General features: G+C 42.5%; 1 protein-coding gene across 1 annotated transcript in view; it reads left to right on the top strand.

Annotated features, from left to right (window-relative positions):
• The first annotated feature begins 4,491 nt into the window (after positions 1-4,491).
• The window catches only part of LOC124795244 (GTP-binding protein 2), a 56,328-nt gene continuing 33,491 nt past the window's right edge, over positions 4,492-27,328 (top strand). The window contains exons 1-4 of the mRNA XM_047259177.1: positions 4,492-4,568; positions 8,275-8,445; positions 12,468-12,692; positions 22,088-22,297. Of these exons, the coding sequence (XP_047115133.1) occupies positions 8,281-8,445; positions 12,468-12,692; positions 22,088-22,297 (600 nt within the window). The 5' untranslated portion in view covers positions 4,492-4,568; positions 8,275-8,280. The remainder of the gene's footprint in view (positions 4,569-8,274; positions 8,446-12,467; positions 12,693-22,087; positions 22,298-27,328) is intronic.

Genomic DNA, 27,328 nt, shown 5'->3' on the forward strand with positions numbered 1-27,328 from the left:
CACCAACTTTCAAATCGCGCAATGATCATCATTCAAAGATAAGGTAAATTAGAGCTCGTATTGAGGCGTTCAGACAGTCGTTTTTCCCTCGCGCGATCCGCGAGTGGAACATAGGGGGAGGGGGGGGGGGGAATATGACTGGCGCGAATTGTGCCCACCGCCACAAACATCATAATGGTCGCATCCGCGTTTGGCGACATCGCGGTGAACGCACATTGGAAGCGTGTATTCGTCATCGCCATACTGGCGTATCACCCATCATGATGGTATGAGGTGCCATTGGTTACACGTCTCGGTCACCTCTTGTTCGCATTGGCGGCACTTTGAACAGTGGACGTTACATTTCAGATGTGCTACGACCCGTGGCTCTACCCTTCATTTGATCACTGCAAAGCCCTACATTTCAGCAGGATAATGCACGACCGCATGTTGCAGGTCCTGTTCGGGCATTTCTGGATACAGAAAATGTTCGACCGCTGCCCAGGCCAGCACATTCTCCAGATCTCTCACCAATTGAAAACGTCTGGTCAATGGTGGCCGAGCAACTGGCTTGTCACAATACACCAGTCACTACTCTTGATGAACTGTGGTATCGTATTGAAGCTGCAAGGGCAACTGTACCTGTACACGCCATCCAAGCTCTGTTTGACTCAATGCCCAGGCGTATCAAGGCCATTATTGCGGCCAGAGGTGGTTGTTCTCGGTACTGACTTCTCAGGATCTATGCACCCAAATTGCATGAAAATGTAATGACATGTCAGTTCTAGTATAATATATTTGTCCAACGAATACCCGTTTATCATCTGCATTTCTTCTTGGTGTAGCAATTTTAATGCCCAGTAGTGTATGTAGATGTAGATGTAGATATTGATCTTCCTTCCTCTGACATGAGGTTAAGCATCAATGTGCGCATGAGTGCAAGCATAATGGATTAGTTTAAAACATGTGTTTCATGTCGGAATGACTCAACGGAGTGAACTAGGGCGAGTTGTGGTTGTAGGGGCTTGTAATTGTGACCAGTCCATCAGTCATAGGAGCCACACAGCTACATCTCAGGTCCACTACTACGGATGATATTATGAAGTGCACACCCAGCAGAGAAGTAGTATACACAGCCATCGTTCTCATAAACCTAAAAATAAATTTCACGATCTGGTAATTTCTAAAGATTTTGTCTCAAAAATAAATTTAAAGCAATTCCAATCTCGCGAATCTGGCCAAAGTTTTCAAGAGACTTCTCTTTATTGCAAGGCAATATTTGGATCTGGTATTCCCCACTCAAATATTCTCAACTGGGTCTCGCTGTGCCCCTCTGTCAACACACCTGGTATTTGGCTGATATGGACTGTGCTCTGAATGGGTGTGATCTCGTTGTGGCTCGCGTAATTGGAGACATGGACAGAACGATCTGTTTAGAAGCGACAGGATTCGGTTTTCGTGGTCGTGCTACTGTTCAGTAGACGCTGATAAACACGAACGTGTGACGTCGCTTACAGCAGTGCAAACAATGCCGTCCTTGGTCTGTGGGACATTGGAAGCGAATGAGTCACGGTACACCGTGTCATGCTAAAAGGTACGCGTGAAGCTGGCGGACGCTGAATGAGAGTACTGACGTATGTTACAGCGAGAGCGAAAGGCGAAGGAGATGGGACCGACCGAGCCAGCGCATTGATAAGGCAAGGGATACGTATCGGGGAGGACGTCGGTTCAAATCCCCGTCCCGCCATCCAGATTTAGGTTTACTGTGATCTCCCTAAACAGCAAGTTGGTTCCCTTGAAAAGGACTCTGTCGATTTCCTTCTCCATCTCTTTCCATGCAAGCTTATGCTTTGTCTCTGATGATTCCATCGTCGAGGGGACGTTCAACCCTAGTCTTCCCTCATTTCGATGGAGGCGATGTGACGGTTGGAGGCATTTATTCTTGTTTGAGCCCTGACTATAAATTTTGTTTTACGCACAAATGAATTATACAGGTGCTTGGAAATGGGAAGAAGGGTACACGCTCTTTCCGCAAGAAGTCTCGTTGACTCATTTCTATGGATGGAGAAACTCGCAGTGTCCTATCAAACTATCTCTTGAAACGGAAAAGCATCAGGTCTGTTCACTGATGGCTCACTGAGCTAACAATACCGCGTTACTTACTGCAATCTTATTGCTAAAAGCTAAAGAAAGTGCGACCTAATATCGCTATTCGAACAGAAGAACTAACAACCCCTCTACAGTGTCTCCAGTAAAATGTGGAGAGTCAATCATCATATTATCAGCATCGTGATCAGCTCTTACTCTCCTAAAAGAATTTAGTGTCTCCAGTAAACTTACTAAAAGGTGGAGAATCAATCATCATATTATCAGCATCGTGATCAGAGTAACAATATCATCTTAGTATTCGAATCAAAATGTTGTCTTGCTATCGTAATTATTTGTTGACTGAATTTTTACTTTAACATTCGCTCAACCGACACAATCTCAACATGTTCCTATGACTTCTTCTAACCGTTAATGCTTCTTCTCATCTCTGGCAATGTTGTGTGCAAGGGGAAAAGATGGAATCCCGCAGTGATCGGGATTTGACGCCAAGCAGTAGGATTGGATACAGTTATGATACGGCATTTGCAAGGTTTCTCAGAACCATTATTTTTAAGCTTGGCTACTTCTGTAATGGTGTCGTAACTGATCCATTTCTTTCGGTTTAGTAAAGGACACCGTCCTTGAAGTTCCATGATTTTTGTCACTGTCGTGTTTAATGTTAATGAGAAAACCTATTTCTTGCGGATTTCGTGCTTTGATATAAAGAAACCATATCGTAGCACATAACAATGAGAAACACATAACCCGTCTCGAAGAAGTCGTTAGCTATGAAATACAAGTTATAAATTAAACAGAGCCTCCAAGCAATTAACGCTTCGCATGTTTAGAAACTCTTACACGCCGTTTCGCTGTTATGTGAAGGAAATATGGACAAAGAGTTGTCGATACAGAGCCTTCGCAACTAGTTGTGCCTCTAAAGTCCGGGAGCTTCAGGCAATTGGTGCAGGAAACAACAAATAAATAGCGAATATCTGTGAATAAATCACGCTGCTCCAGTCACACTGTAACATACTTCATGCGATCTGAGATATGTGAAACAAGCTATTGGCTATACAGTAGGTAGGCTATATCATATCATCTTCTGACTACTAATAATACTCTGGTTAGAGCGGTAACTATCCGATTAAAAATATTAAATTGACAAAGATGCAAAACGGAACACACAAATTGTGCTTCATCTTCGCATGCAATATTTTTCTGATATTCAAAGCTATATTCAGATAACAGATTCCGTGATCACTCTGATTATGGAGCAGTGGCTTCCAGATCGTATGTTCGATTTTTTGGGTTAAAACACTCATGAGCAAATCTGAAGTGAAATATAATAAGAAATTAACACGGGAAGAGAGACGAGAAAAAAATAATGAAACTGTTTTATCAAGTAGTGGGAAAGTAACTCCGTATTCCGTTACGCAATCAATAAAATAACGTTACGTTCGTCATTAAAAGTGAATTCCGTGACATAATGATTGATTAATGATTCCATGAGTGACGCTTTTTCATTCTGATTGAAACAGCATTCTTTCTCATTGGTAACCCTTTTTCTAATGTCGTTTTATATCAGTCATTAGATGCAGATATCATCAGTTATTTTCATGAAATATAATTCTGTTACTTCTCCACTGTCGCATGATCTTCAGAGGCCGGTTACTCCAATTATATTCAACAATGTGTACCCAATAATACGTTGAACTGTTGCCCTTGAGATACAATTGTTTTGCGTGACGTACGCCAGATTTCGTGTAGTAGCGTAAAATTGTATACAGTTTCGTGCACAGAAAACTATTATCGCTAATGAAACCATGCATATTACAAATCTGAGCATCATGTTCTAAAATCTGCAGCTCAGTAAAACGATATCCAATTATGAAAACGACTATCATTGCAACTAGCAGCGTGCTTTATTCAATAGCTGCGTCTTTCGTTGTGCCATCCCGAAAGAAAGATTAGTTAGCTGTTTATTTGTCGGTGGACATTGAATGCAGGTTAATGAGATTACGAAGGAAGCCCTTCAAATAATGAACGTGTTTAATCTTTCCTTTTAATGTCGAATTAGAGCGACAGTAATTCGATTTCCTTTGCAAGTGCAATAATTCGCTGACTGATGTAATCTGAGTTATTCATGGGACAACTTACTCCCGCCTTACGGGATATATCTTTTGCCAACAGTGAATACTTATCACACTGGAGCTAACTAAATGGAAAACAAGGAGAAACAGCTCAACAACGTCTTTTTGTCTAGTCTCTGTTCAATATTAATGTAAGGCACAGAGTTAAGGCTACACTTTTCGCATTGTAGATTCAGTTAATTCAGATATATATTACCTTGACGACGCAATTAAAACGGCATCCACGTTGGCAGCATTGCTCTTCCGTAGCAACCAGCAAAAATAAAACTGGAGGGGGAAGAGAGAGTGAAAATGGCAGCAGGAGAGAGGATATGTTGATATATCTCGGTTTTTGTGTAATTGTGTTGTACGGTAAGTAATTCTGCAACGTTTTTGCTAGCGAAATAGTTATACATTAACTATATTCTCATCGTGCTTTTGTGGCTTTCTGTTTTGGTTCTTGATTGTATTGTTGTCTTTGTTTGTAAACAAGCTGTGACAACTGTCAGTTTGTGCGCTTGCCAGTTGGTGATTAAGAATTTACGAAATGCCCCTTTACCACATTATTTTGATAAGCAGAATGTTATCGATGCATATCCTTATACTCAGAAACTTTAGTTTACGTCTTAATTACAAAAACTGGGAGTAGCGATCACCAACATCCGTAAGTATACGGACGTTGCAAACCATCTCGTACATGACAATAAAATTGTAAAAGCAGTTTCATCATAGTATTGTGCGTGTATGTTACCTCTTGACAAAGGTTTCGCTTGAACACAATATAACGCAGGAAATTCACTTGTTAGACATTATCCAGCCACAACTATTTTAATGTAAAACCCTCGACATATTTTAGTGCGAAATGCAGTTAATGAGTCGGATAACTAAAGAAAAATTGAAATAATGTTGCAACTGTCTCCCTACGTTTTTTAGCCTTCTTCTAACACACTCACTTTCTCTTATCCAGTCATTTTTCTGGGTTCGATCTAATTAGATAACAAACTAAATATGAATGACATTGCCATTTGTATAAGAAGAAAACTATTTATTGTATTTTTGAGTATTTTCGGCATCCTCACCTCCCCCTATCACATCTTTTTTTGTCCTCGTCACTTGCAAGACTTTTATAGAGTACCAACATAGCTCTTAAAATACTGTTTAATAATTTTATATTTCATTGGTGCCTGCACAAACTAGAGAAAGGTACATAATATAGAAAAGTATCACATATAACAATTAATACAGAAGTCACATGAAGAAACCATAACTTCTGGAAGCTGATTTTGACCATCGGAAAGTGGACGCAAAATTTGAGAAACTACTACTGTTAAAAATTACCTTTAATGAAAAATGTTAATATTTTTGGCAGCTAATATCCTCAACTGTTTTCTAACCAGTAACTTCCAGAGTTCAGATGACTGTGTAGATACAAGGGAGTGTGTCACTCAGAAGTAACTAATGTTGCATACACTGTACTGCAACAAATAGGACTCAGGCCCATTTATTTGGAATTAGAATTTATAATTGACATATGTTACACTCAATCCTTGCTTTCATAGCCCTGGCTGGGTATCTCTCTGTTTCTGACTCGGTACGGTTGGTTGGTTGGTTTGGGGGATCAAAGGGACCAGACTGCTACGGTCATCGGTCCTGACTTGGTACGGATTGGCTTTTTATTTATTTATTTATTTATTTATTGTTTTATGCTTGTTAGTATTTACTAGGGCAATAAGTGAACTAAATTGTATTTAACTTTTTTACTTATTTCACATTTCTTATGAAATCAAGTTGATGCTTGCATTTGAAATGTTGGCAATGATTTTGGTAGAAGTTACATATTGGGCCCTCTTTGCATTTTTCAATATGGCATGGACATAAATAATAGGCTTTGCAGCCAGTCAAATTTTTACCACACTCCAATTTTTCGCTTTCACATTCGTTGGCTTCACCTACTCATCGCCTTCTAATCTAGCCAAGTCCTCAGGCTGTGCTGTAGATGAGTCTGTCACCACAAACCAAAATTTCAGGTGAAGGGGGGAGGGGGGGTGGCGCTCAATGTTCAATACATAACATTAGTCGAGATTTTCACAGCATTGTAGCTGACACTTTCACTGACATGATCTCAAGTTTATCTGGAGTAAATATTTTTGTGAATCCTTCTGTAGTCCAAATGATAATGACTAAGTGTACTGAAAATCACCATCTAATTAAAATACCTCATCTACTCCATTCTCTTATCATAAAGAGATACAAATTGTGTAATAATTGTAGTAGCACGAAAAGTTGTCTTTGATACTCAAAGATGATCTGTTTCAAGAAAATACCTATTGGAAAGAAAATATTTTAAGATGCATATTAAGAATCTGCTTGGTCAAAGAACTGATAAAAAATGTGGTGTTATTGCAGATGTCATATAAATGCATCAAAATGTAGTATTGTTTTGGTTTCAGTTTTGTGAAGCCTCTGAATTCTATGAAATCACCCACAGAGGACCTCAAAATATCATAAAGTAGGCAGGCAGCAGTTAACATTACCTTTTTTAATTTTAACATGACTGTTGTGTATGTCTTTATCAACATGATAATTCCTATGATTCATGGAAATATGGGAACAGTTTTTTGATGCCAGTAATCTTGGTAAAATAAAAAATTAAAATTAACAAAGAGGGATAGTTAAAACTGTTATTACTAAGAAAACATCCCCACTCTTCCACAAATACATTGCATCACACAGTCTTAAAGCACTACTTGCTTTTGCAGTTAGGATTATCACTGCTCACCACTCTTCTGATATTAAAGCAATTTTGTAAAATTTATTTTACTCTTTTTGGAAAACAATTGGCAAACTTCAATAACTAGTTTGTGAGTATATATATTTTTTTAATAAATAAGAACTATATATTTAAAATAAGAGTTCAGTCTGCTAAACCCAAATGATAACAATATTTTAGTTACCATATCAGATTGATTGTAAGGTGACTTTTCAAGTGTGTTCGTTCAGACTAATTAATGTTCTTGTTCACGTGAAGCTTTTATTTTAATTTGTTAGGGGCTTGTTCTTTTAGCCATAGTTCAAATTTTCATTGGTCAAGGCTAATTTTGTTTGGTAATCAAAGAGTGAAACTATATTTTCTCTGTGTAGCTGTGCTGATGTTCTATTTTTAAGCTGAAAATGCTCTGAACGTAAACAGGCACTGTGCCAGAAGGCCTGAGGCATCACAGGTTCTTGGCTTCAGCTGCTGCTTTGTTTTTCAACATGTAGCTTCAGGGACAGTAGTGTCACTATGACATTGCCACTTAAAGGACGTCAATATTTTGTAGGCTGTTATACATCAATTTCTACAGATTTATATTTGCTTGTTTTCTTCTTGTAATCTTCAAATAGTAAGTCTATAAAAAAAGTTAAGAAGGAACTTGTGTCAGTTCTGTGTGTGGTAGCCATACATATTAACTAATTTTTTTCTGCACTTTTAATTGTAGTGCTTCATTGTAATTCATTTCTAGAATAATTAAATGTAAATGTGTTAACATTGCATTACTGACTCTGTTGGGTGTGCTATATGTGATATATTTGTCAAAAGCAGGCATATAGCTATGTTTCTGTCAAAGGAGCCATTCACTATTTTTCATTTTGTTACAAATCGCAATGCACATATCAAATAGAATTATGTCAGATGTAAAGAAAGTTTCACTCTTCTACCCATTGAACAAGTAGGTCATTCAGTACAGTTGCATGTTACACAATGAAGCCGGCAGCTGGTAACTTTCACTCTGTGTGCTGGACTGCAATTATGGCATACCAGTCGCCAGATTTTTTTCTTCTCCTTTTCACTGTATTTTATAAAGATCAAAGACCGTGTTAAACTCAATGTGTTTTCAATAAAGGAATTTTTTGTAGTGAAGATTTGGAAAACTATGCTGAACAGCAGCATACCATATCAATAATTTTTTTTCCTCTCCCATATCCATCACTTGTTTATGACATCAAACATTTCTTAACTACTTTCATTGTGCAAAAACAACAGTTTTGGTCAACTTTTCCCCTTGAGATTTCTAAAGCAGAAACTTTCTTTTTACAGGCACCGATGGACTTCCTCGGACTCTTCGACCCAGCGAACTCTGATGAGTTGGGAGATGGTGGTGAGACCTTCACAGACCAGCTCCCACCAGAGCCACAGGTGGGGAATGTGGAATATAAGCTGAAGTTAGTCAGCCCATCTAAGCAGCGCTTTGAACATCTTGTTACACAGGTAAGATGTAGCTGGTTATCACAAATATAAACTGCGGACACTTGGGAAAAGAAAATAAATTCAGTGTAGTCCATGAAAATATTCATACAGGTGAGACTTCTCTTTTCCATAATGTGGTTTTATCTTGAAAAGTGCTTGCAAAACAATTTGAAGTACACGATTTGCAACTATGACAGAAAATCAGTTACAACATTGCAAACTCTCAGCCCCTTAGTACACGAATGACCTTCAGACAGCTTTAGTAATAAAACCATGAAGTCCAATTAATTTTTCTCCTGTACCTAGCAGCGACAGTAATGTAGATTATTCTGTTAATGCAGCTCAGGCTGTATAAGAGCACTTAAATGTCCTCTTGCGCGTACAAGCATGTTTGTACAGTGAGGCATATCGGTCAACCTGAGCATATCTTTTGAAAAAAATGGTTACTGCCTGCTTTGTCATTGTGTGGTGCTGCACTGCGTGTGTTCATTTTCTGTGTTGCTTGTGCACAGGATGAGTGGTTTATGAATGAATTTCCATTTTCCTTATATTTGAGCAAAGTTAATATCTATTTTAAAGCATTCAAATTTGATGTCTCTGTTATTCTTCTTAGAGCTATAAGTTTTCTTCAATTTCCTGCTGCATAGAATAAGAGAAAGCTCTTGTGTGAGACATTCCAGTATTCAAACTCGGAATCCTTTTACGTCAGTAGTGTGGGACAAAATGGGAATTTGGGTTGGATGGGGGTTGTGTCCGGATGGCTGAGGTAATCAAGGCGTACATTCGCAAGAAGCAGTAAATCTGGGTTTGAATCCCAGTCTGGCACAAATTTTCTCTTGTCGCCTTTGAAATTATTTCATTGCCTAATTGCAGCCAAATCAGAAATCATTTCATTTCACTAAATTCTTGCCAATATGTGATGCCCACACATTTATTGTTGTTTTCTTCATTTCCATTCCTTCTGTGCCCTCCTCCTTCTAGCACCATGAATGAATTTACTACACAATGCGTTATTAATTTTCCACACCCTCTCCTGTACTAGTTGAAGGAGGCTCTGCTTCTATAAGTAGACTTGGTCAGTGGGTCTGATTAGCTGGAGAATAACTTTTAGTTCCAAGTAGTAGACTGCCTCCAGTTATCTGTAGTACCACTGCTAGAGCTGACAAACAATTGGAGCCTGCCCATTGTCAAGAAATGAGGCAGCTATTTGGCAGGAGTATAACTAATTAGCACATGCTGACTAACTGGAATTTGAATTGGAGGTTGTGATTAGTGTGCTCATTCTGATTATCTACAGAGGATGTGGAAGTGAATGTGGTGGTCATTTGATGAAAAAGAGCACACGGACATTGACACTGTGTGTACTCCTAGACTTAATATCCCATACAGAGAAGCAGGTACACGTATGTATAGATTTGCAGATTGTTCTTGCAAAAGTGATTTTTCTGAAAGTAATACTACATTTGTCATCAAAAAATGCTGTGACTTAGTTGCTCTTTAGGGAAGTGTCACACTGTACAAAACTCATGGTCTAGGTTTCAGTACTCAGTCAGTGCAAGAATTTTTTGTCACTTTTTTTTTATTTGAAAGATGCCAAGTAGTACAGTGACTCGGAGGCTGTGTTAAACTGTTCCACTATAACTGGTTGGGCAAATTAGTGCTTAAGTTGAGGAGTCATGTGCATTCCTCTTCCAGCAAAACTGTTCTTAGTAAAACTCTTGTAGTGTTCAGATCCATCTGTGGGTTGTGGACAGATTTACCTTTTTTAATCAGAAAATAAGTATGTGTTAGGTACGATAGAACACAATCCTACACAATTACAAATTATATGTAGATTGTGTGGGCAGTCTTGTGCCACAGTTAGAGAAAGATCTTACCTCTACAATAATTTGAAAGAATGTCCTCTGGTGATGCAGATTTAGGTTTCCCATGATTTTTATAAATCTTCAAGGCATATTTTGGGCTGATTTCAGTGAAAAGCAAAATGCTGATTACTTTCCTTGGCCAACCCTCTTCTCGATCTGCTGAACTCACCAACAACATGATGCTAAACCCAAGTCTTCCTTTCTTTCATTCTCCTGCTTCTGAAAGCCTTATACAGGGTGATTCAAAAAGGATACAATTTTAGAATGATACAGAAATTTTTGATGACCTACAGTCGGTAGGTGTGTCATTTTATAGCAAACATCCTCAAAATTGATCCACGTATTGCATTAGTACCCCATTCCGCCACCATGAGTGCCAGCATAGTGGTCAGTTAAAATGACTACTTCCACTGGTGCAGAGCATGCTCGCTGTGTGTTTTGGTTTCATGAAACAAATTCTGCAACAACTGTTTTGCGTAAGTTTCACATTGAATATGCTAAAAAATCTCCAAGCAGGCCTACAATTTACTCTTGACACAAGAACTTTGTTGAGACGAGTAGCATGGTAAATCACCAGGTCACCCGCATGTTGATTGTTATATTGAACAGGTTGGGGAGAGCTGGAAAACTTTTTAATTCCACAGGTTGATGAAGATGACCGAGACAGGGTTTACTACCAGCAAGACAGTCCACGACCTCATTTCCTCACGGAAGTTCAAGGGTTCCTTGATAAACTGCTTCATAGGTCAGTGGATTGGCCATGAAGGGCCAATTGCATGGCCACCTTGCTCCTCAGACTTGACACCAGTGGATTTCTTTCTCTTAGGTTTTGTTAAAAACCGTGTGTATTCTCCTACTAAACAATTTACCTGACCTGAAAAATTGAATCTATGCTGGTGTTACACAAGTTATGCCTGATTTGCTGCAATGAGTGTGGGAGAAAATTGATTACCACTGGGATGTATGCTGCATCACAAATGATAGTTGCATCGAACCAGAATGACGCATGACACTTTTATGGGAAACTTGAGGTTGTTTGCTACAAAATGACATGTCTATTGATTCTGTAAGTTATCTCAATAAATTTCTATACCATTCCAAAGTTGTAAAGTCATTTTTGACTCTCCCTGTATATATCTTTTTGTCTCTGTGAGTCCTGTCACCTAGTAAGTGGGAATTTTACTATGTATTTTGCAGCTGTTACACGGATTGACACTCAAAACTGTTAACAAGGAAACACCTTTTTCTAGTAGAAATATTTTAGATGGTGAATACATACATCCCATGGTGGGCAGCACAATGGTTAGAGCACTGCAATCATATCTGCCTGGAAGCAGGAAGGTCCTGTGTTTCTAATGAATTCAATGTCATTGAGTTGCTGAACTCTTTAACCTCCCTCCCTTTCCTTCAGAACCTTATCACTGTGTGTGAACATTCTTATATTGCCTTGAAATAACTGTTTAGGAGAGGTCACAGTCACATTTGTCATTGTGCAGGTTCATCTGTTAGAAGTTGTACATGAAATAAATGAAAACTAGTACTTGACAACCGTGTTGTATTCCATCATTGTTGTGGACTTTTCATTTGCATTTTAACCTTTTGTTTTTTTCTTTTGTTGGTTTATTCACATTTATAAACTGTTTTTCTCTGTGGTTTTCCCTGTAGCTTCCAATAAAATAATATTATGTTCGCAGTTGGAAAGTTACCCAAGGGCTGTCACTTCGTCATTTACATTCTGAGTAAAGACAGATTTTTCAAATTTATTAAAGTAATTAATTGTGTGGTGCTGCTGATTCTTAGTGATACAGTCTTGCTTCATGTAGATTTCAGAATTTTTCATACAGTAAGTGACTTGGTTGTACCTGTGGAAGATGGAATAGTACAGTGGAGAAAATAAATTTGATTAGAGTTCTTCAGATATGTCCACAATAAATAATTTCTCTCCCTTGCAGTCTTTAATGTGCTATGTTTAGAATTAGATCAGGGGATGAAGTCATTCACTTTACATCAGTGTAACAAATTAAGTAAGATTGATCAGTTGCCATTGACATGGAACTTAATGAAAATCTCGTATTTGAAATAATAATAATAATAATAATAATAATAATAATTGTTTCTAGTACTTTTTATTTATATTATGTTTCTCGAATAATTAATTATCTTCTTTTTTCCTCAAAGATGAAATGGCGACTGCGTGAGGGCCAGGGTGAAGCCATTTATGAAATTGGTGTAGAAGATAATGGAGTTTTGGCAGGATTGTCAGATTATGAAATGTCTGCAAGCCTGCAGACACTTCAGCAGATGGCTTTCAAGTTAGGTGCCACAACCACAATACTGAGAGAGAGACTGATTGATAATGAGAATGGAAATGGCAGAAAAGTAGCAGAGGTCCTTGTCAGAAAGGTAAGAATGATAGTAATAATACTGAGTGTTTCGAAAAGAATGAACTGATTATATTTATTGATGGTAATATGCTACAAAACAGGAAAAATTTTCAAAATACCCAAACACCTGAAGTTTTTTGCGATGTTGTTACAAGTACTCATTATGTCCACTAACAGTTGAAAGGGAAATGTCTAGGCAATAACTAAATTTGTCATGTTGTTGTTGTTGTGGTCTTCAGTCCTGAGACTGGTTTGATGCAGCTCTCCATGCTACTCTATCCTGTGCAAGCTTCTTCATCTCCCAGTACCTACTGCAACCTACATCCTTCTGAATCTGCTTAGTGTATTCACCTCTTGGTCTCCCTCTACGATTTTTACCCTCCACGCTGCCCTCCAATACTAAATTGGTGATCCCTTGATGCCTCAGAACATGTCCTACCAACCGATCCCTTCTTCTGGTCAAGTTGTGCCACAAACTTCTCTTCTCCCCAATCCTATTCAATACTTCCTCATTAGTTATGTGATCTACCCATCTAATCTTCAGCATTCTTCTGTAGCACCACATTTCGAAAGCTTCTATTCTCTTCTTGTCCAAACTATTTATCGTCCATGTTTCACTTCCATACATGGCTACACTCCATACGAATACTTTCAGAAATGACTTCCTGACACTTAAATCAATACTGGATGTTAACAAATTTCTCTTCTTCAGAAACGCTTTCCTTGCCATTGCCAGCCTACATTTTATATCCTCTCTACTTCGACCATCATCAGTTATTTTGCTCCCCAAATAGCAAAACTCCTTTACTACTTTAAGTGCCTCATTTCCTAATCTAATTCCCTCAGCATCACCCGACTTAATGAGACTACATTCCATTATCCTTGTTTTGCTTTTGTTGATGTTCATCTTATATCCTCCTTTCAAGACACTGTCCATTCCATTCAACTGCTCTTCCAAGTCCTTTGCTGTCTCTGACAGAATTACAATGTCATCAGCGAACCTCAAAGTTTTTATTTCTTCTCCATGAATTTTAATACCTACTCAGAATTTTTCTTTTGTTTCCTTTACTGCTTGCTCAATATACAGATTGAACAACATCGGGGAGAGGCTACAACCCTGTCTTACTCCCTTCCCAACCACTGCTTGCCTTTCATGTCCCTCGACTCTTATAACTGCCATCTGGTTTCTGTACAAATTGTAAATAGCCTTTCGCTCCCTGTATTTTACCCCTGCCACCTTTAGAATTTGAAAGAGAGTATTCCAGTCAACATTGTCAAAAGCTTTCTCTAAGTCTACAAATGCTAGAAACGTAGGTTTGCCTTTCCTTAATCTTTCTTCTAAGATAAGTCGTAAGGTCAGTATTGCCTCACGTGTTCCAGTGTTTCTACGGAATCCAAACTGATCTTCCCCGAGGTTGGCTTCTACTAGTTTTTCCATTCGTCTGTAAAGAATTCGTGTTAGTATTTTGCAGCTGTGACTTATTAAGCTGATAGTTCGGTAATTTTCACATCTGTCAACACCTGCTTTCTTTGGGATTGGAATTATTATATTCTTCTTGAAGTCTGAGGGTATTTCGCCTGTTTCATACATCTTGCTCACCAGATGGTAGAGTTTTGTCAGGACTGGCTCTCCCACGGCCGTCAGTAGTTCCAATGGAACATTGTCTTCTCCGGGGGCCTTGTTTCGACTCAGGTCTTTCAGTGCTCTGTCAAACTCTTCACGCAGTATCAAATCTCCCATTTCATCTTCATCTACATCCTCTTCCATTTCCATAATATTGTCCTCAAGTACATTGCCCTTGTATAGACCCTCTATATACTCCTTCCACCTTTCTGCTTTCCCTTCTTTGCTTAGAACTGGGTTTCCATCTAAGCTCTTGATATTCATACAAGTCGTTCTCTTATCTCCAAAGGTCTCTTTAATTTTCCTGTAGGCGGTATCTATCTTACCCCTAGTGAGATAGGCCTCTACATCCTTACATTTGTCCTCTAGCCATCCCTGCTTAGCCATTTTGCACTTCCTGTCGATCTCATTTTTGAGACGTTTGTATTCCTTTTTTCCTGTTTCACTTACTGCATTTTTGTATTTTCTCCTTTCATCAATTAAATTCAATATTTCTTCTGTTACCCAAGGATTTCTATTAGCCCTCGTCTTTTTACCTACTTGATCCTCTGCTGCCTTCACTACTTCATCCCTCAAAGCTACCCATTCTTCTTCTACTGTATTTATTTCCCCCATTCCTGTCAATTGCTCCCTTATGCTCTCCCTGAATCTCTGTACAACCTCTGGTTCTTTTAGTTTATCCAGGTCCCATCTCCTTAAATTCCCACCTTTTTGCAGTTTCTTCAGTTTTAATCTACAGGTCATAACCAATAGATTGTCATACACATTATGTAAGATCTCTTCACCAACAAAAGTTACTGTCACTGATTTTTTGGGCTTACAGGTTAAAGATTTGGGATGTGGGTACTATGCTTTCTGTCTATAATTATACAGTGCGTCATTTAGAAATTGCCATACGTAGTTGTGCCAGTGATTACATGTGTAGGAAAAGGGGGGGGGATACTGTTGGAGTATGAAATTGCCATAGTCCTCATTCATGGAGTTGTGGCAAAAACCATAACTGCAGCTCATTCCAGTCATTGTGTTGCCCTCAAAAACACCCACACTCCTTACACACACACACACACACACACACACACACACACACACACACACACACCCCCTGCGGGTCCGGGGTAAGAATAGGCCCGAGGTATTCCTGCCTGTCGTAAGAGGCGACTAAAAGGAGTTTCAACCGTTTCGGCCTTCCATGTGATGGTCCCCCTTGGGGTTTGACCTCTATTTTTCAAAATTCTACAGAAGTATGAGCCTTTTGGGGAAGGACGCCTTACGTGGTGTCTCACTGGTCCTCAGTGCACTACGACCTTGGTACTCAGCATTGTAACGGCGTTGTAACCACACCCACTATTCCTCAAATTGGGCCTAAACACCTGATAGGTTGCACAAGTTACGCCCATAGTGCGTCCCCATCTGCACCTACGATCATGATGGACTTTCCATGGCACCCGAAATCCAGCACGGTAGCCAGCCCATTGTGGTGGGGTCGACATGTACCCTCTAGGTTGTAGCCCCCTGACAACACAGGGATCGTACTGCCGATACCTGAGCTGCACCCTCCCCACGTCGGCCAAGGAGTAGATGCCGGTCTCCTTGGGGCATCAGGACTCCCGGCAACGGTCATCCTGCCAGGTGGCCCTTGCTGAGGCTGGGTGGCGCCCGTGGGGAGAGCCCCTGATCAGAGTGGGTGGTATCGGGGCGGACGTTTCGCAGATGAAACGTCAACATGTATCGGGTCGCTCTGCGGCCGAGTCTTTTAAAAAGAAAGGTACTGTCCCTGGTTCTGGTTCTCCTGCTCTTTCCCCCTTGGCCACTCCCTGGGAGGAAGGACAGGCCCGCCGGCTTGGGGCGAAGTACTTCCCCCGCTATTTAGTCTGTTCTCGGACTGATGGGGGGACGTTCGCCACCTCCAAGCCCATGTTCTTTGTCCAGCACATCGAGGACATCTTCGGGGAAATCGAGGCTCTCAGTAAAATGCGTTCGGGGTCCGTTATTATAAAGACCACCACCGCCACTCAGTCGGCAGCGCTCCAGGCGTGCGACCGACTAGGGTACATCCCAGTGTCCATTGTCCCGCATCTGGCACTGAATAGGACGCAGGGGGTTATTTTTAATCGGGACCTCCTGCTGCAATCTGATGAGGAGCTCAGGGCCAACCTGGAGCGCCGAGGCATGCATTTTGTCCGGCGAGTCCAGCGCGGCCCCAAAGACCGTCGCATCGACACCGGGGCCTTTATCCTCGCCTTCGAGGGGGACGTTCTCCCGGAGAAGGTAAAGGTGATGTGCTACCAGTGCGACCTTACGTCCCGCCTCCTATGCGCTGCTTTCGGTGTTTGCGCTTTGGACACATGTCGTCACGGTGTGAGGCTGAGCCCCTTTGTGGTGATTGTGGACGTCCGCTTCGTGAGGAACATACATGCACCCCACCACCTCGGTGCGTCAATTGTCCTGGCATCCCCTTGCCTAGATCTTTAGACTGCCCCGCGTATCAGACGGAGAAGAAGATTCAAGAATTAAAAACTTTGGATCGCCTCTCTTATTCTGAGGCCAGGAAGAAGTATGACCGCCTCCATCCCGTGACGTTGACAACTTCGTTTGCCTCAGTCGTGTCCACTCCTTCCACAGTATCCTCACCCCTATCCTGTTCCCCCTCCACCTCCTCACCCCATCCGGGGTCTATGCCTCCGCCTCCCAAATCCCTCCCTTCCAAATCCTCCTCCCTCGCGTCCCGTGCCCCCTCTGCCCCAGGGGCCACCCTTCCTCCTCCTCCCCCTCCGCCGCCTGCGAAGCGATCCTCTTCTCAGGCGTCCATCAGGGAACGTTCTGGACCCCGGCTTCCGATGTCCGGCGTTCCAAAACGGACCCCGCGCGTGAGGACCTTCTTCGGGTCCAGCCCACCATCCCCGTGCCTCATCGGACTTCCCAGAAGGCCTCCAAGAAGTAGTCTTTATCCCCCTCTCCACCCCGGCGCGTTTCGTCTGACGCTCCATCCGTGAGTCGCTGCTCCCGGCCGTCCTCAGTTTCGCCGGGACGCTCTGCTGCCAGGCGCTCAGCTGGCCTCTCGTCAGCGAATGATGCTGCCCCTCCTACGCATCCCGGGAAAGTGGCCGCAGCTGGCGACGACTCGATGGAACAGGATCTGCCTCCTGGCCCTCCGCGGCCGTCGAGGTGACCAGCTCTTCACCCGTTTCATTCCCCCTTTTTTCTGACAAGCGATGGCTTTGTTACATTGGAACATAAGAGGTATTCGATCTAATCGGGAGGAATTACAACTGCTCGTCCCCCTGCACTGTCCACTCGTCCTTGGTCTCCAGGAAACCAAGTTGCGCCCAACTGACCGTATTGCTTTTCCCCACTATACCTCGGAGCAGTCTGACCTCACCCCTGTGGACGGTATTCCAGCTCATGGTGGGGTCATGTTGCTCGTTCGGGATGATGTCTATTACCATCCCATCCCATTAACCACCCCACTCCAAGCAATAGCTGTCCGTATTACTCTTTCTGCTTTTACTTTTTCAGTTTGTACCGTCTACACTCCATTGTCATCCGCAGTTAGTCGGGCTGACATGATGCACCTGATTGTTCAGCTTCCTCCGACATTTTTATTGTTTGGCGACTTGAATGCCCATCATCCCCTTTGGGGCTCTCCTGCATCCTGTCAGAGAGGCTCCCTCTTGGCGGATGTCTTCAACCATCTCAATCTTGTCTGCCTCAATACTGGCGCCCTGACTTTCCTCTCGGACTCTACTCATACCTACTCCCACTTGGACCTCTCGATCTGTTCTACCACTCTTGCCCGTCGGTTCAAGTGGTATGTCCTTTCTGATACCTATTTGAGCGACCACTTCCCCTGTGTTGTTCGTCTCCTGCACCACACCCCATCCCCACGTCCTTCGAGCTGGAACATACCAAAAGCTGACTGGTGACTTTACTCCTTCCTGGCGACCTTTCCGGACCACGATTTTCTCAGTTGTGACAGTCAGGTCGAATACCTCACGGCTGTTATCATCCATGCTGCCGAACGTTCCATTCCTCGTACTACCTCTTCTTCACGTCGTGTTTCCATCCCCTGGTGGAATGAGGCTTGTAGAGACGCTATCCGTGCTCGACGACGTGCTTTACGCACCTTTCACCGCCATCCTACGTTGGCGAATTGTATTGGATACAAACGACTCCGAGTGCAATGCCGTAGAGTCATCAAAGATAGCAAAAAAGCTTGTTGGGCCTCTTTCACCAGCTCCTTTAACAGTTTTACTCCCTCTTCTGTCGTCTGGGGTGGCCTGCGCCGGCTGTCGGGCATTAAGGCCCACTCCTCGGTACCTGGCCTGACTTCAGGTAATGAGGTCCTTGTTGATCCTGTGGATGTCTCCAACGCCTTCGGCCGCTTTTTCGCGGAGGTTTCAAGCTCCGCCCATTACCACCCTGCCTTCCTTCCCAGGAAAGAGGCAGAAGAGGCTCGGCGACCTTCCTTCCACTCGCTGAATCTGAAAAATTATAATGCCCCCTTTACTATGCGGGAACTCGAACGTGCACTTGCACTGTCCCAGTCCTCTGCTCCGGGGCCAGATGCCATTCACGTTCTGATGCTGGCCCACCTTTCTCCGGCAGGCAAATACTTCCTTCTTCGTACCTACAATCGCATCTGGACCGAAGGTCAAGTCCCCATGCGTTGGCGTGACGCCGTCGTTGTTCCTATACCCAAACCCGGGAAGGATAGACACCTTCCTTCTAGTTACCGCCCCATTTCTCTTACAAGCTGTGTCTGTAAGGTGATGGAGCGCATGGTTAACGCTCAGTTAGTTTGGATTCTTGAATCTCGACGGCTACTTACCAATGTTCAATGCGGCTTTTGTCGCCGCCGCTCCGCTGTTTACCACCTTGTGACCTTGTCGACATTCATCATGAACAACTTTTTGCGAAAGCGCCAAACGGTAGCAGTGTTCTTCGATTTGGAGAAGGCTTATGATACCTGTTGGAGAGGAGGTATCCTCCGCACTATGCACAGGTGGGGTCTACGCGGTCGCCTGCCCCTTTTTATTGATTCCTTTTTAACAGATCGAAAGTTTAGGGTACGTGTGGGTTCCGTATTGTCCGACGTCTTCCTCCAGGAGAACGGAGTGCCTCAGGGCTCCGTCTTGAGCGTAGCCCTTTTTGCCATAGCGATCAATCCAATTGTGGATTGCATTCCACCTAATGTCTCAGGCTCTCTTTTTGTTGATGACTTCGCGATCTACGGCAGTGCCCAGAGAACATGCCTCCTGGAGCACTGCCTTCAGCGTTTTCTAAACAGCCTGTACTCATGGAGTGTGGCAAATGGCTTCCGGTTCTCTGAAGAGAAGACGGTTTGCATCAACTTTTGGCGATATAAAGCGTTCCTTCCGCCATCCTTACATCTCGGTCCCGTTGTTCTCCCATTCGTGGAAACAACTAAGTTTCTAGGGCTCACACTGGACAGGAAACTTTGTTGGTCTCCGCACTTCTCTTATTTGGCTGCCCGTTGTACACATTCCTTAATGTCCTCAGAGTTCTTAGTGGTTCATCTTGGGGACCGGATCGCACTGTCCTGCTTCGCTTGTATCGGTCCATCGTCCGATCAAAGCTGGATTATGGGAGCCTCGTCTACTCGTCTGCTCGGCCATCCCTCTTACGCCGTCTCAACTCCATCCACCATTGGGGGTTACGTCGTGCGACCGGAGCATTCTACACTAGTCCCGTCGAGAGTCTTTATGCTGAAGCTGCCGAATTACCATTGACCTACCGGCGCGACGTACTGTTTTGTCGGTATGCCTGCCAGTTGTTGTCAATGCCCGACCACCCCTCTTATCAGTCCTTCTTCGCTGAATCTCTCGACCGTCAGTATGGGTTGTATGTGTCTGCCCTGCTGCCCCCTGGAGTCCGCTTTCGTCGCCTGCTTCGACAATTGGATTTTGCCCTCCCTACCACCTTCAGAGAGGGTGAGAGCCCGACACCACCGTGGCTCCAGGCTCCGGTTCATATTTATCTCAACCTCAGCTCGCTCCCGAAGGAGGGTACTCCAGCTGCAGTTTATTGCTCACGGTTTGTCGAACTTCGCGCGCAACTTGCCAGTCACACCTTTATTTACACTGATGGCTCCAAAACTGACGATGGTGTCGGCTGTGCCTTTGTCGTCGGGACCGGCACCTTTAAATACCGGCTCCTCGACCAGTGTTCCAGCTTTACGGCTGAGCTTTTTGCTCTCCATGAGGCCGTTCAGTATGCCCGCCGCCACCGCCATTCATCGTATGTACTCTGCTCTGATTCACTCAGTGCTCTTCAGAGCCTTGGAGCTCCATATCCGGTCCATCCCTTGGTGCAACAGATCCAGCAGTCCCTCCATTCTTCTGCTGCTGATGGCTCTCCTGTCAGCTTTCTGTGGGTTCCCGGCCATGTAGGAGTGCCTGGGAATGAGGCTGCTGATGCTGCAGCCAAGGCTGCATTCCTCCTGCCTCGGCCAGCCTCCCATTGTGTCCCGTCATCTGACATTAGTGGGGTTGTTTGTAAGAGGCTTGTGTCTTTGTGGTGGGATACTTGGTCATCAATTCAAGGAAACAAGCTCCGGGCAGTAAAACCGTTCCCAACTGCTTGGACAACCTCCTCCCGACCATCTCGGCGAGAAGAGGTCCTTCTGACCAGGTTGCGGATTGGGCATTGCCGGCTTAGCCACCGCTACCTGCTCTCCGGTGACCCAGCCCCGCAGTGCCCTTGTGGTCATGCATTAACAGTGCGCCATGTTTTATTGTCGTGTCCCCGTTTTAGTCAATCTCGTGTTGTCCTGTCTCTGCCATCTACTTTACAGGATATTTTAGCTGATGACGCTCGAGCAGCTGCTCGTGTTCTTCGTTTCATTACTTTGACTGGCTTGTCCAAAGACATCTAACTCCTTCAGTTATTTTATCTGCATCTTTTTAAGAACTTTGTGGGGTGTCCCCCCCCCCCCCCCCTCCCCCTTGAGTTTTACTAGATTCTATTTGCTCTAACAATTGTGACTGGGCGCTAATGACCTCAGTAGTTGAGCGCCCTTAAACCCCAAACGGGGGGGGGGGGGGGGGGAGGGGGGGGGGGGGAACACACACACACACACACACACACACACACACACACACACACACTCCTTCTGCTGCCACTGAGCCCCCATACATGCAGGTTATGGTGTTATGACAGTTAAATTTATCATCTGCATGAAATGTTACATCACTGAAAATTAACCACAGAATCTATACTCTAAGAGTGTTTTGGTGGCACCAGCATGTTTGCTTTTATCATTAACACAAGGCACTTGTATATGAAAAGCCTTCAGTTGAGTAGTTCTCATCATGTTTCAGACTGAGGTTAAAACACAATTACTGATGGATCAACATCGAGTTGGGTTTCTCTAAGACTCTGTGCCATACCCATTCTGTCAACACAAATTTCTTTTGTGGTAAGGTCTTATGAGACCAAACTGCTGAGGTCATTGGTACTATTTTCTTTCCTGGAATATGTACTGTGTTGTAATTTAGAATATTATATGAATAGATCATAGGGCAATAATAATAACATTGCAAAATATAAGAAAAGCATGATTTTTGTAAGTATTTTGCATTTAGTCCCTGTTTTGTAGTGTATGGCTCTCAGTATAAATTGTTAAAATTAGATCATTATTTTTAATCACCGTCTTGTTGTAGTTCCATCTTTTCATGTTGATTGTGTTAGTTTTGACTAAACATTGTGCAGCAGGATTGTCAATCTTGTATCGTATTGTATGATTGACAAACAGTTGTATTTTACTTGAGGTACCTGATGACCAACACAACATTGAGGTACGTGTAGCTGTAATGGGAAGTGCAGATGCTGGAAAGTCAACGTTGCTTGGAGTACTCACCCAAGGACAGTTGGACAATGGCAGAGGTTGTGCTCGGCTCAACATGTTCCGTCATCTCCACGAAGTACAGTCAGGAAGGACATCATCTATATCACATGAAATTCTTGGATTTGATTCGCAGGTAAGGAAATATAGATAGTTATTTTGCTTACACACAATTTACTGTTTACTTATTTTTGACAAATACGTTATCGCATTTTGTCATATGTTCTCACATTGTGTCGTATTTACCTTTCTGTAAGATCTGAAAAGGTACTTACAGATAGAAGCAATATCCTGCTTTAAACATTCATGAGACATGAATTGAAGTATGTAACACTGGGAAAATAATCTCTGATCCTTGATTAAATACATCATTGCCTGTCAAAGACTTACTCAATGAAATCTTGCACAGCTTATGATCCGTACAGAATGTGCTTGTTTAAACTTTTTCCGTTTTGGTGAATTACAATGCAGACATTGCATGGATTGTTGTTTAGGCTCCAAATAGATGCAATAAACACTTTTCCAATTTTGGTCACACTGCAAGAAAAAAATTCTTTTTCCTTCTAGTATAGTGGCGTAGCTAAATCACACATGATTGGGACTTTTTGCAGTGGTATTTGACTTTTGTGGAAGGGGTTGATAAGCAGTTGTGATTGTAATTTGTGTTGAATCTTATTTTTATTATTTGTCAGACTTTTCATGTCGCTGGGTAAATAATCAAAGATCTTTATGGCTTAATGTCTGCTAAACAGAATGTTTACACTACACTTGTCTGACTATTCTGGACTATTGCTGTGCAGTGTGGGATTCGCATAAGTTGGGGATTGACAGAGGACATCAATAAAGTCCAAAGAAGATCAGCTCATTTCGTATTATTACGAAATAGGGGAAAGAGTGCCACAGATATGATACACAAGTTGGTGTGGCAGTCTTTAAAACAAAGATGTATTTCATTGTGGCAAGATCGTCTCATGAAATTTCAATCAACAGCTTTCTCCTCAGAGTGCGAAAATATGTTGTTGGCACCTACCTGCATAGGGAGAAATGATCATAATAAAATAAGAGAAATCAGAGCTTGCACCAAAAGCTTTAAGTGTTTGTTTTTCCCGCTTGCTGTTCGCAAGTGGAACGGTAGAGAAATAGCTTGAAGGTGGTTTGGTGAACCAGGCAATTAATTGTGAATTGCCAAGTAATCATGTAGATGTAGAATCCTTTTCCTGTTTGTATACCATACTTAGACTGACTGTTATAGTGTAAGTCATTATGCCTCTAGTATTGTCTTTACATATATTACTGTTGTTTTTGAGCTGTGAGCGAATGTTGATAGCAAATTTACAATGGAAGAAAGTGTGCAGTGTGGATGTGGTCAGTATTGATTTTGTTTGATTAATGCAGGGAGACAAAAACAACAGTGCTCTTAGCCCACTGCTGGCCACACTGAAATAGTTTATTGTGCGGTTTTGCTCTGTGATTCTAGTAAGGCCAAGTAGTACCCTTAAGAAGTAGTAGGAGACCTTTACTTGTTCCTTGGCAGACACAATTTATTCAGGTTCTACTGACCCGATTATTCTTTGTCTTTTGCTCTCCAGAACTTCACATTGGAAGATTAGATGTGGTGTGCTTAACCTTCTCGCCACTTAGTCTACACTTAGGGGCTTCCTCATCTATAACCACCATGTGTAGGTGTTTATGTGAGTTCCCATGGCCAGTCATAAGTCCTACCAAAAATTTCATCTGTCTCCTGTGCAAGTCCAGGATTATAGAATTTCTCGTTGAACATGGTTTCATAATTGTTAGCTTTTGATGTTTTTGTTTTTGGATCATATTCTGTGTGCTGCCTCGTGATCCACTGATTTAGTTTTTATTTTACCGTTTCCTGAATGATGGTCAGGACGGGTTCGGATCCAATAATGGAATCACTGCACTTGCCCTGGCTAGCATGGCAACTAGTTCACTGTCACTACTTCCTGTAGTCCTGACCAGAGACCCACAACAGGTTTACCGTGCTGCTTTCCCCTAGCCTCACAAGGGCTTCATGGCATTGTGCAACAATCTTTGATCTTGTAGCACGAGCTGATAGAGATTTAAGAGCTGCTTGGCTGCCTGAGTAAATGTAAATGCTATGATCCTTGTAGCACCCACACAAATTCTCCTCTTCACACACCCTGATTGTGTTTATTTCCACCTGGCATTCTGTGACCAGCTTCACTTAAGAGACTGCTGTCTCTAGTGTAGGCTATACCCCATATACTCTGGCCCCAACACCTTCACGTGTTTTCAACCTGTCAGTACATCAGACTCTCTCCTGAACAGTGTCACGCTTCATTCGTCCACTGCACTGAAAGATTTATTGAAGCAGACAGAAGTTATTGTATGATCAGCTGACATTTCTCCACTGTTCCTATATTTACCACACTCACTGTATTGGTATGCTGCTAATTCTGCCTGTTATGGCCAGTCTCTGAACTTTGCCAAACTCCTTAGCAGCCACTTTCTGTTCCACTTTATTCTACCATTCTCTAGCCTCATAAATTATTATATTATATGGCATATGTCCAATACATACTCCTGGAGTTTAGACTCTAGTTTTTACCACCTAGTTCTCATAAGAGCACTTTTTGCCTTGGAACACATATTTGTATATGAGGTGCCCCTGATAGTTTCACATCCAGGATTACTGCTAGATACTTCATTATTTCCTCTACCGGTAGAGTTTCATCAGGGAGCTAGAGATTATAGTATGTGTGTTGTATTTGCTTCCTCGTAAATGGCACTACAACAGTTTCCTTTGGACTGACCCTTAAATCCTGTTTTCTTCACCAGTTTTCCACAATGACTAGTGCAAAATGTGCCAGTTTTCTAACAGTACTAGCAAATTCGCCAAGCATTACTGTGACTAAATCATCTGTGTATCTTTGGCAAAAGTAGCCACTAGTATTTAACTCTTCAATGAGTTCATTCTCTACTAGGCTCTACTGTAGTGAGTATGAGACCCCTCCTTTACACACTCCCAGGTGGTGTTGATCATCATGTTTTCATTCATCATGGTGGCTTTGACCTTTCTTCTACTTAGCATAGTCTTAATTGACCTGCATATGATGGTCTCAGTGCCATGCCCTTCTCAAACTCTAACCACTTATTTGAAGGCCATATTGCTAAAAGCTCTCTTGATGTCCAGGAAAACTTGGTGAAGTGCTGTAGTGTTGAGGTGTGTGTTGGTTTACATGTAGAGGAACATCAGTTAACATTTTCTCCCTAGTATGCACATTAATCAGTGTGTCTGATATCTGTAAAAGACAGGAGGCTCAGTCTCATATCAATGGCCTTGGTATGACCAGTTCTCTGCAGCTTCAGAATGAAAACAACCCTCACTGTCCTCCAAGCAGTAGGAATGATCCCTGCTGCTAGGCTGACCCTTGCTTGTTTTGGTAGGGCTTTAAGAAGACCATGTGGGTCTGGAGACGTAAACAGGTGAGTGTTCACACTGACCACTGGATTTTGTTTTTAAGTCAACACATTCTTTGGCAGATTCACAGTTTTCCTTTTGATTACCTGTAAACCAGTGTCTCTTAGGGATTGATTCTTGGTCTGTGTTATCTGCCAGAGTGCAGTGAGAGAAGTGAGTCTCAAGTACCATATCCAGCATCTCACTCGCTGTCCTTGTATACCCATCATCCACCTCCCTTAAAAGTTCCTCCTGGATTATTTGGTATTCTAGTGGGGATTTTAGGACGTCTAGCACAAGTAGCTGTACCTTCCACTATGAATGCACTTCCTGGTGATGAGATTTTAATGGCAGTGGTCACTGCATCTGCCATTACCTCAAAGTCTACAAGTTCCCTTATTGAAGTTCTGACTTCAGATAAGCATGAGTTTACGTCTTTCCCATATGAGTCTCAGCTCGCTTTCCTAGGATTCCTACAGGCCATGGTCTGTTTTACTCCCATTTCAATCTCAAACTTAATGCACATATGGTCAGATAAGGATGGCTCCATCACTACATGATTAGTTGACATAACTACCCATTACAGTGGACCCAAAAGTTATGCCAGTTACTTCTTCCCTTGTTCTATTCATGAAGGTAGGCTTCCTACACCTGTTCTAGTTGGTGCTCAACTCTGCTGTTTGGTGTCATTGCTTCCACTCACTAGATTGTGAGCATTGGCATCACAACAAACCAGCTGTTGCTCATTCTGCTGTGAGCAGCTATCTGCCAGTCTCCTCACTTCTTGGAGAGGAGTACTGTCTTTGTAAGGAAAGTAAGTTGAGGCCAATACAATTTCCCTCATACTTCCTTCCTCACATTTTTCATCCTGAGGGTCACTATGTTCTTGGAACAGAAGTCTGCCATTGGCGAGAATGAAATTCTTTTCTAAATATAAATGCATGTTCTGAAGATCTTTAGATTTCTAGCATAAATCAACTTATCTCCAGCCTCTTTATATAGACAGGTTTACTGGATCATGGCCATGTCCACCTCCTGTCTTGCCCAAGATGACCCAGGGCAGCAATTGCTACTTTACTGTGTTGGAGGTTTATCTGCAACATTTGCAACCTCCAACTTTCTGCTATGTTCACTTCTCATGTCTTTGATTATCCTGATGGCAAACTGTGAGAACCCAAGCACACTTTCGGGTCCTGTTTTCACATTGCCACCAGGGATTTTTTGCCAACTTTCACCACAATGATTTGGCCATCAGGTACATATTCCCCGTTGATTAGCTTCCATTCTGCTGTTGATGAGACCTGCTGGTTCTATGCCCTTATTTTCTTGAGCAGAGTCTCTAGAGGAATAACCTTAAGGCATTTTAATACCCAAACTGACACCTTTGCAGTCTTGAAGAGCTCACCCTCATTTTTGATCAACAGCTTTGCCTCCTTTCAAAGAGATCATCACCTTAAGCCACTCCACTGTTCCCATCCCCTCACAAAGATAAGAGCACTTTTGTCGAGATATCCCCCCTCTGGAATTTGAGTCCTGGACTTGGCATCTCCAGTCTTCTCAAGAGAGCCAACTGAACAACCTCCATCTGCTGCAAAATGATGTTGACCGGTAGATCTCCCTGTTTTATAATTGCCGTCCTGAAAACTGTGACTGCAGTACTAAAGGTCTGTTTCATTATTTCCTGTCCCAGCTTTTCCTGGATCCATTTATTCTGAGAAGTGG

The sequence above is a fragment of the Schistocerca piceifrons genome, chromosome 4 (genome assembly GCF_021461385.2).
Source record: "Schistocerca piceifrons isolate TAMUIC-IGC-003096 chromosome 4, iqSchPice1.1, whole genome shotgun sequence".
NCBI classification, from domain to species: Eukaryota; Metazoa; Arthropoda; class Insecta; order Orthoptera; family Acrididae; genus Schistocerca; species Schistocerca piceifrons.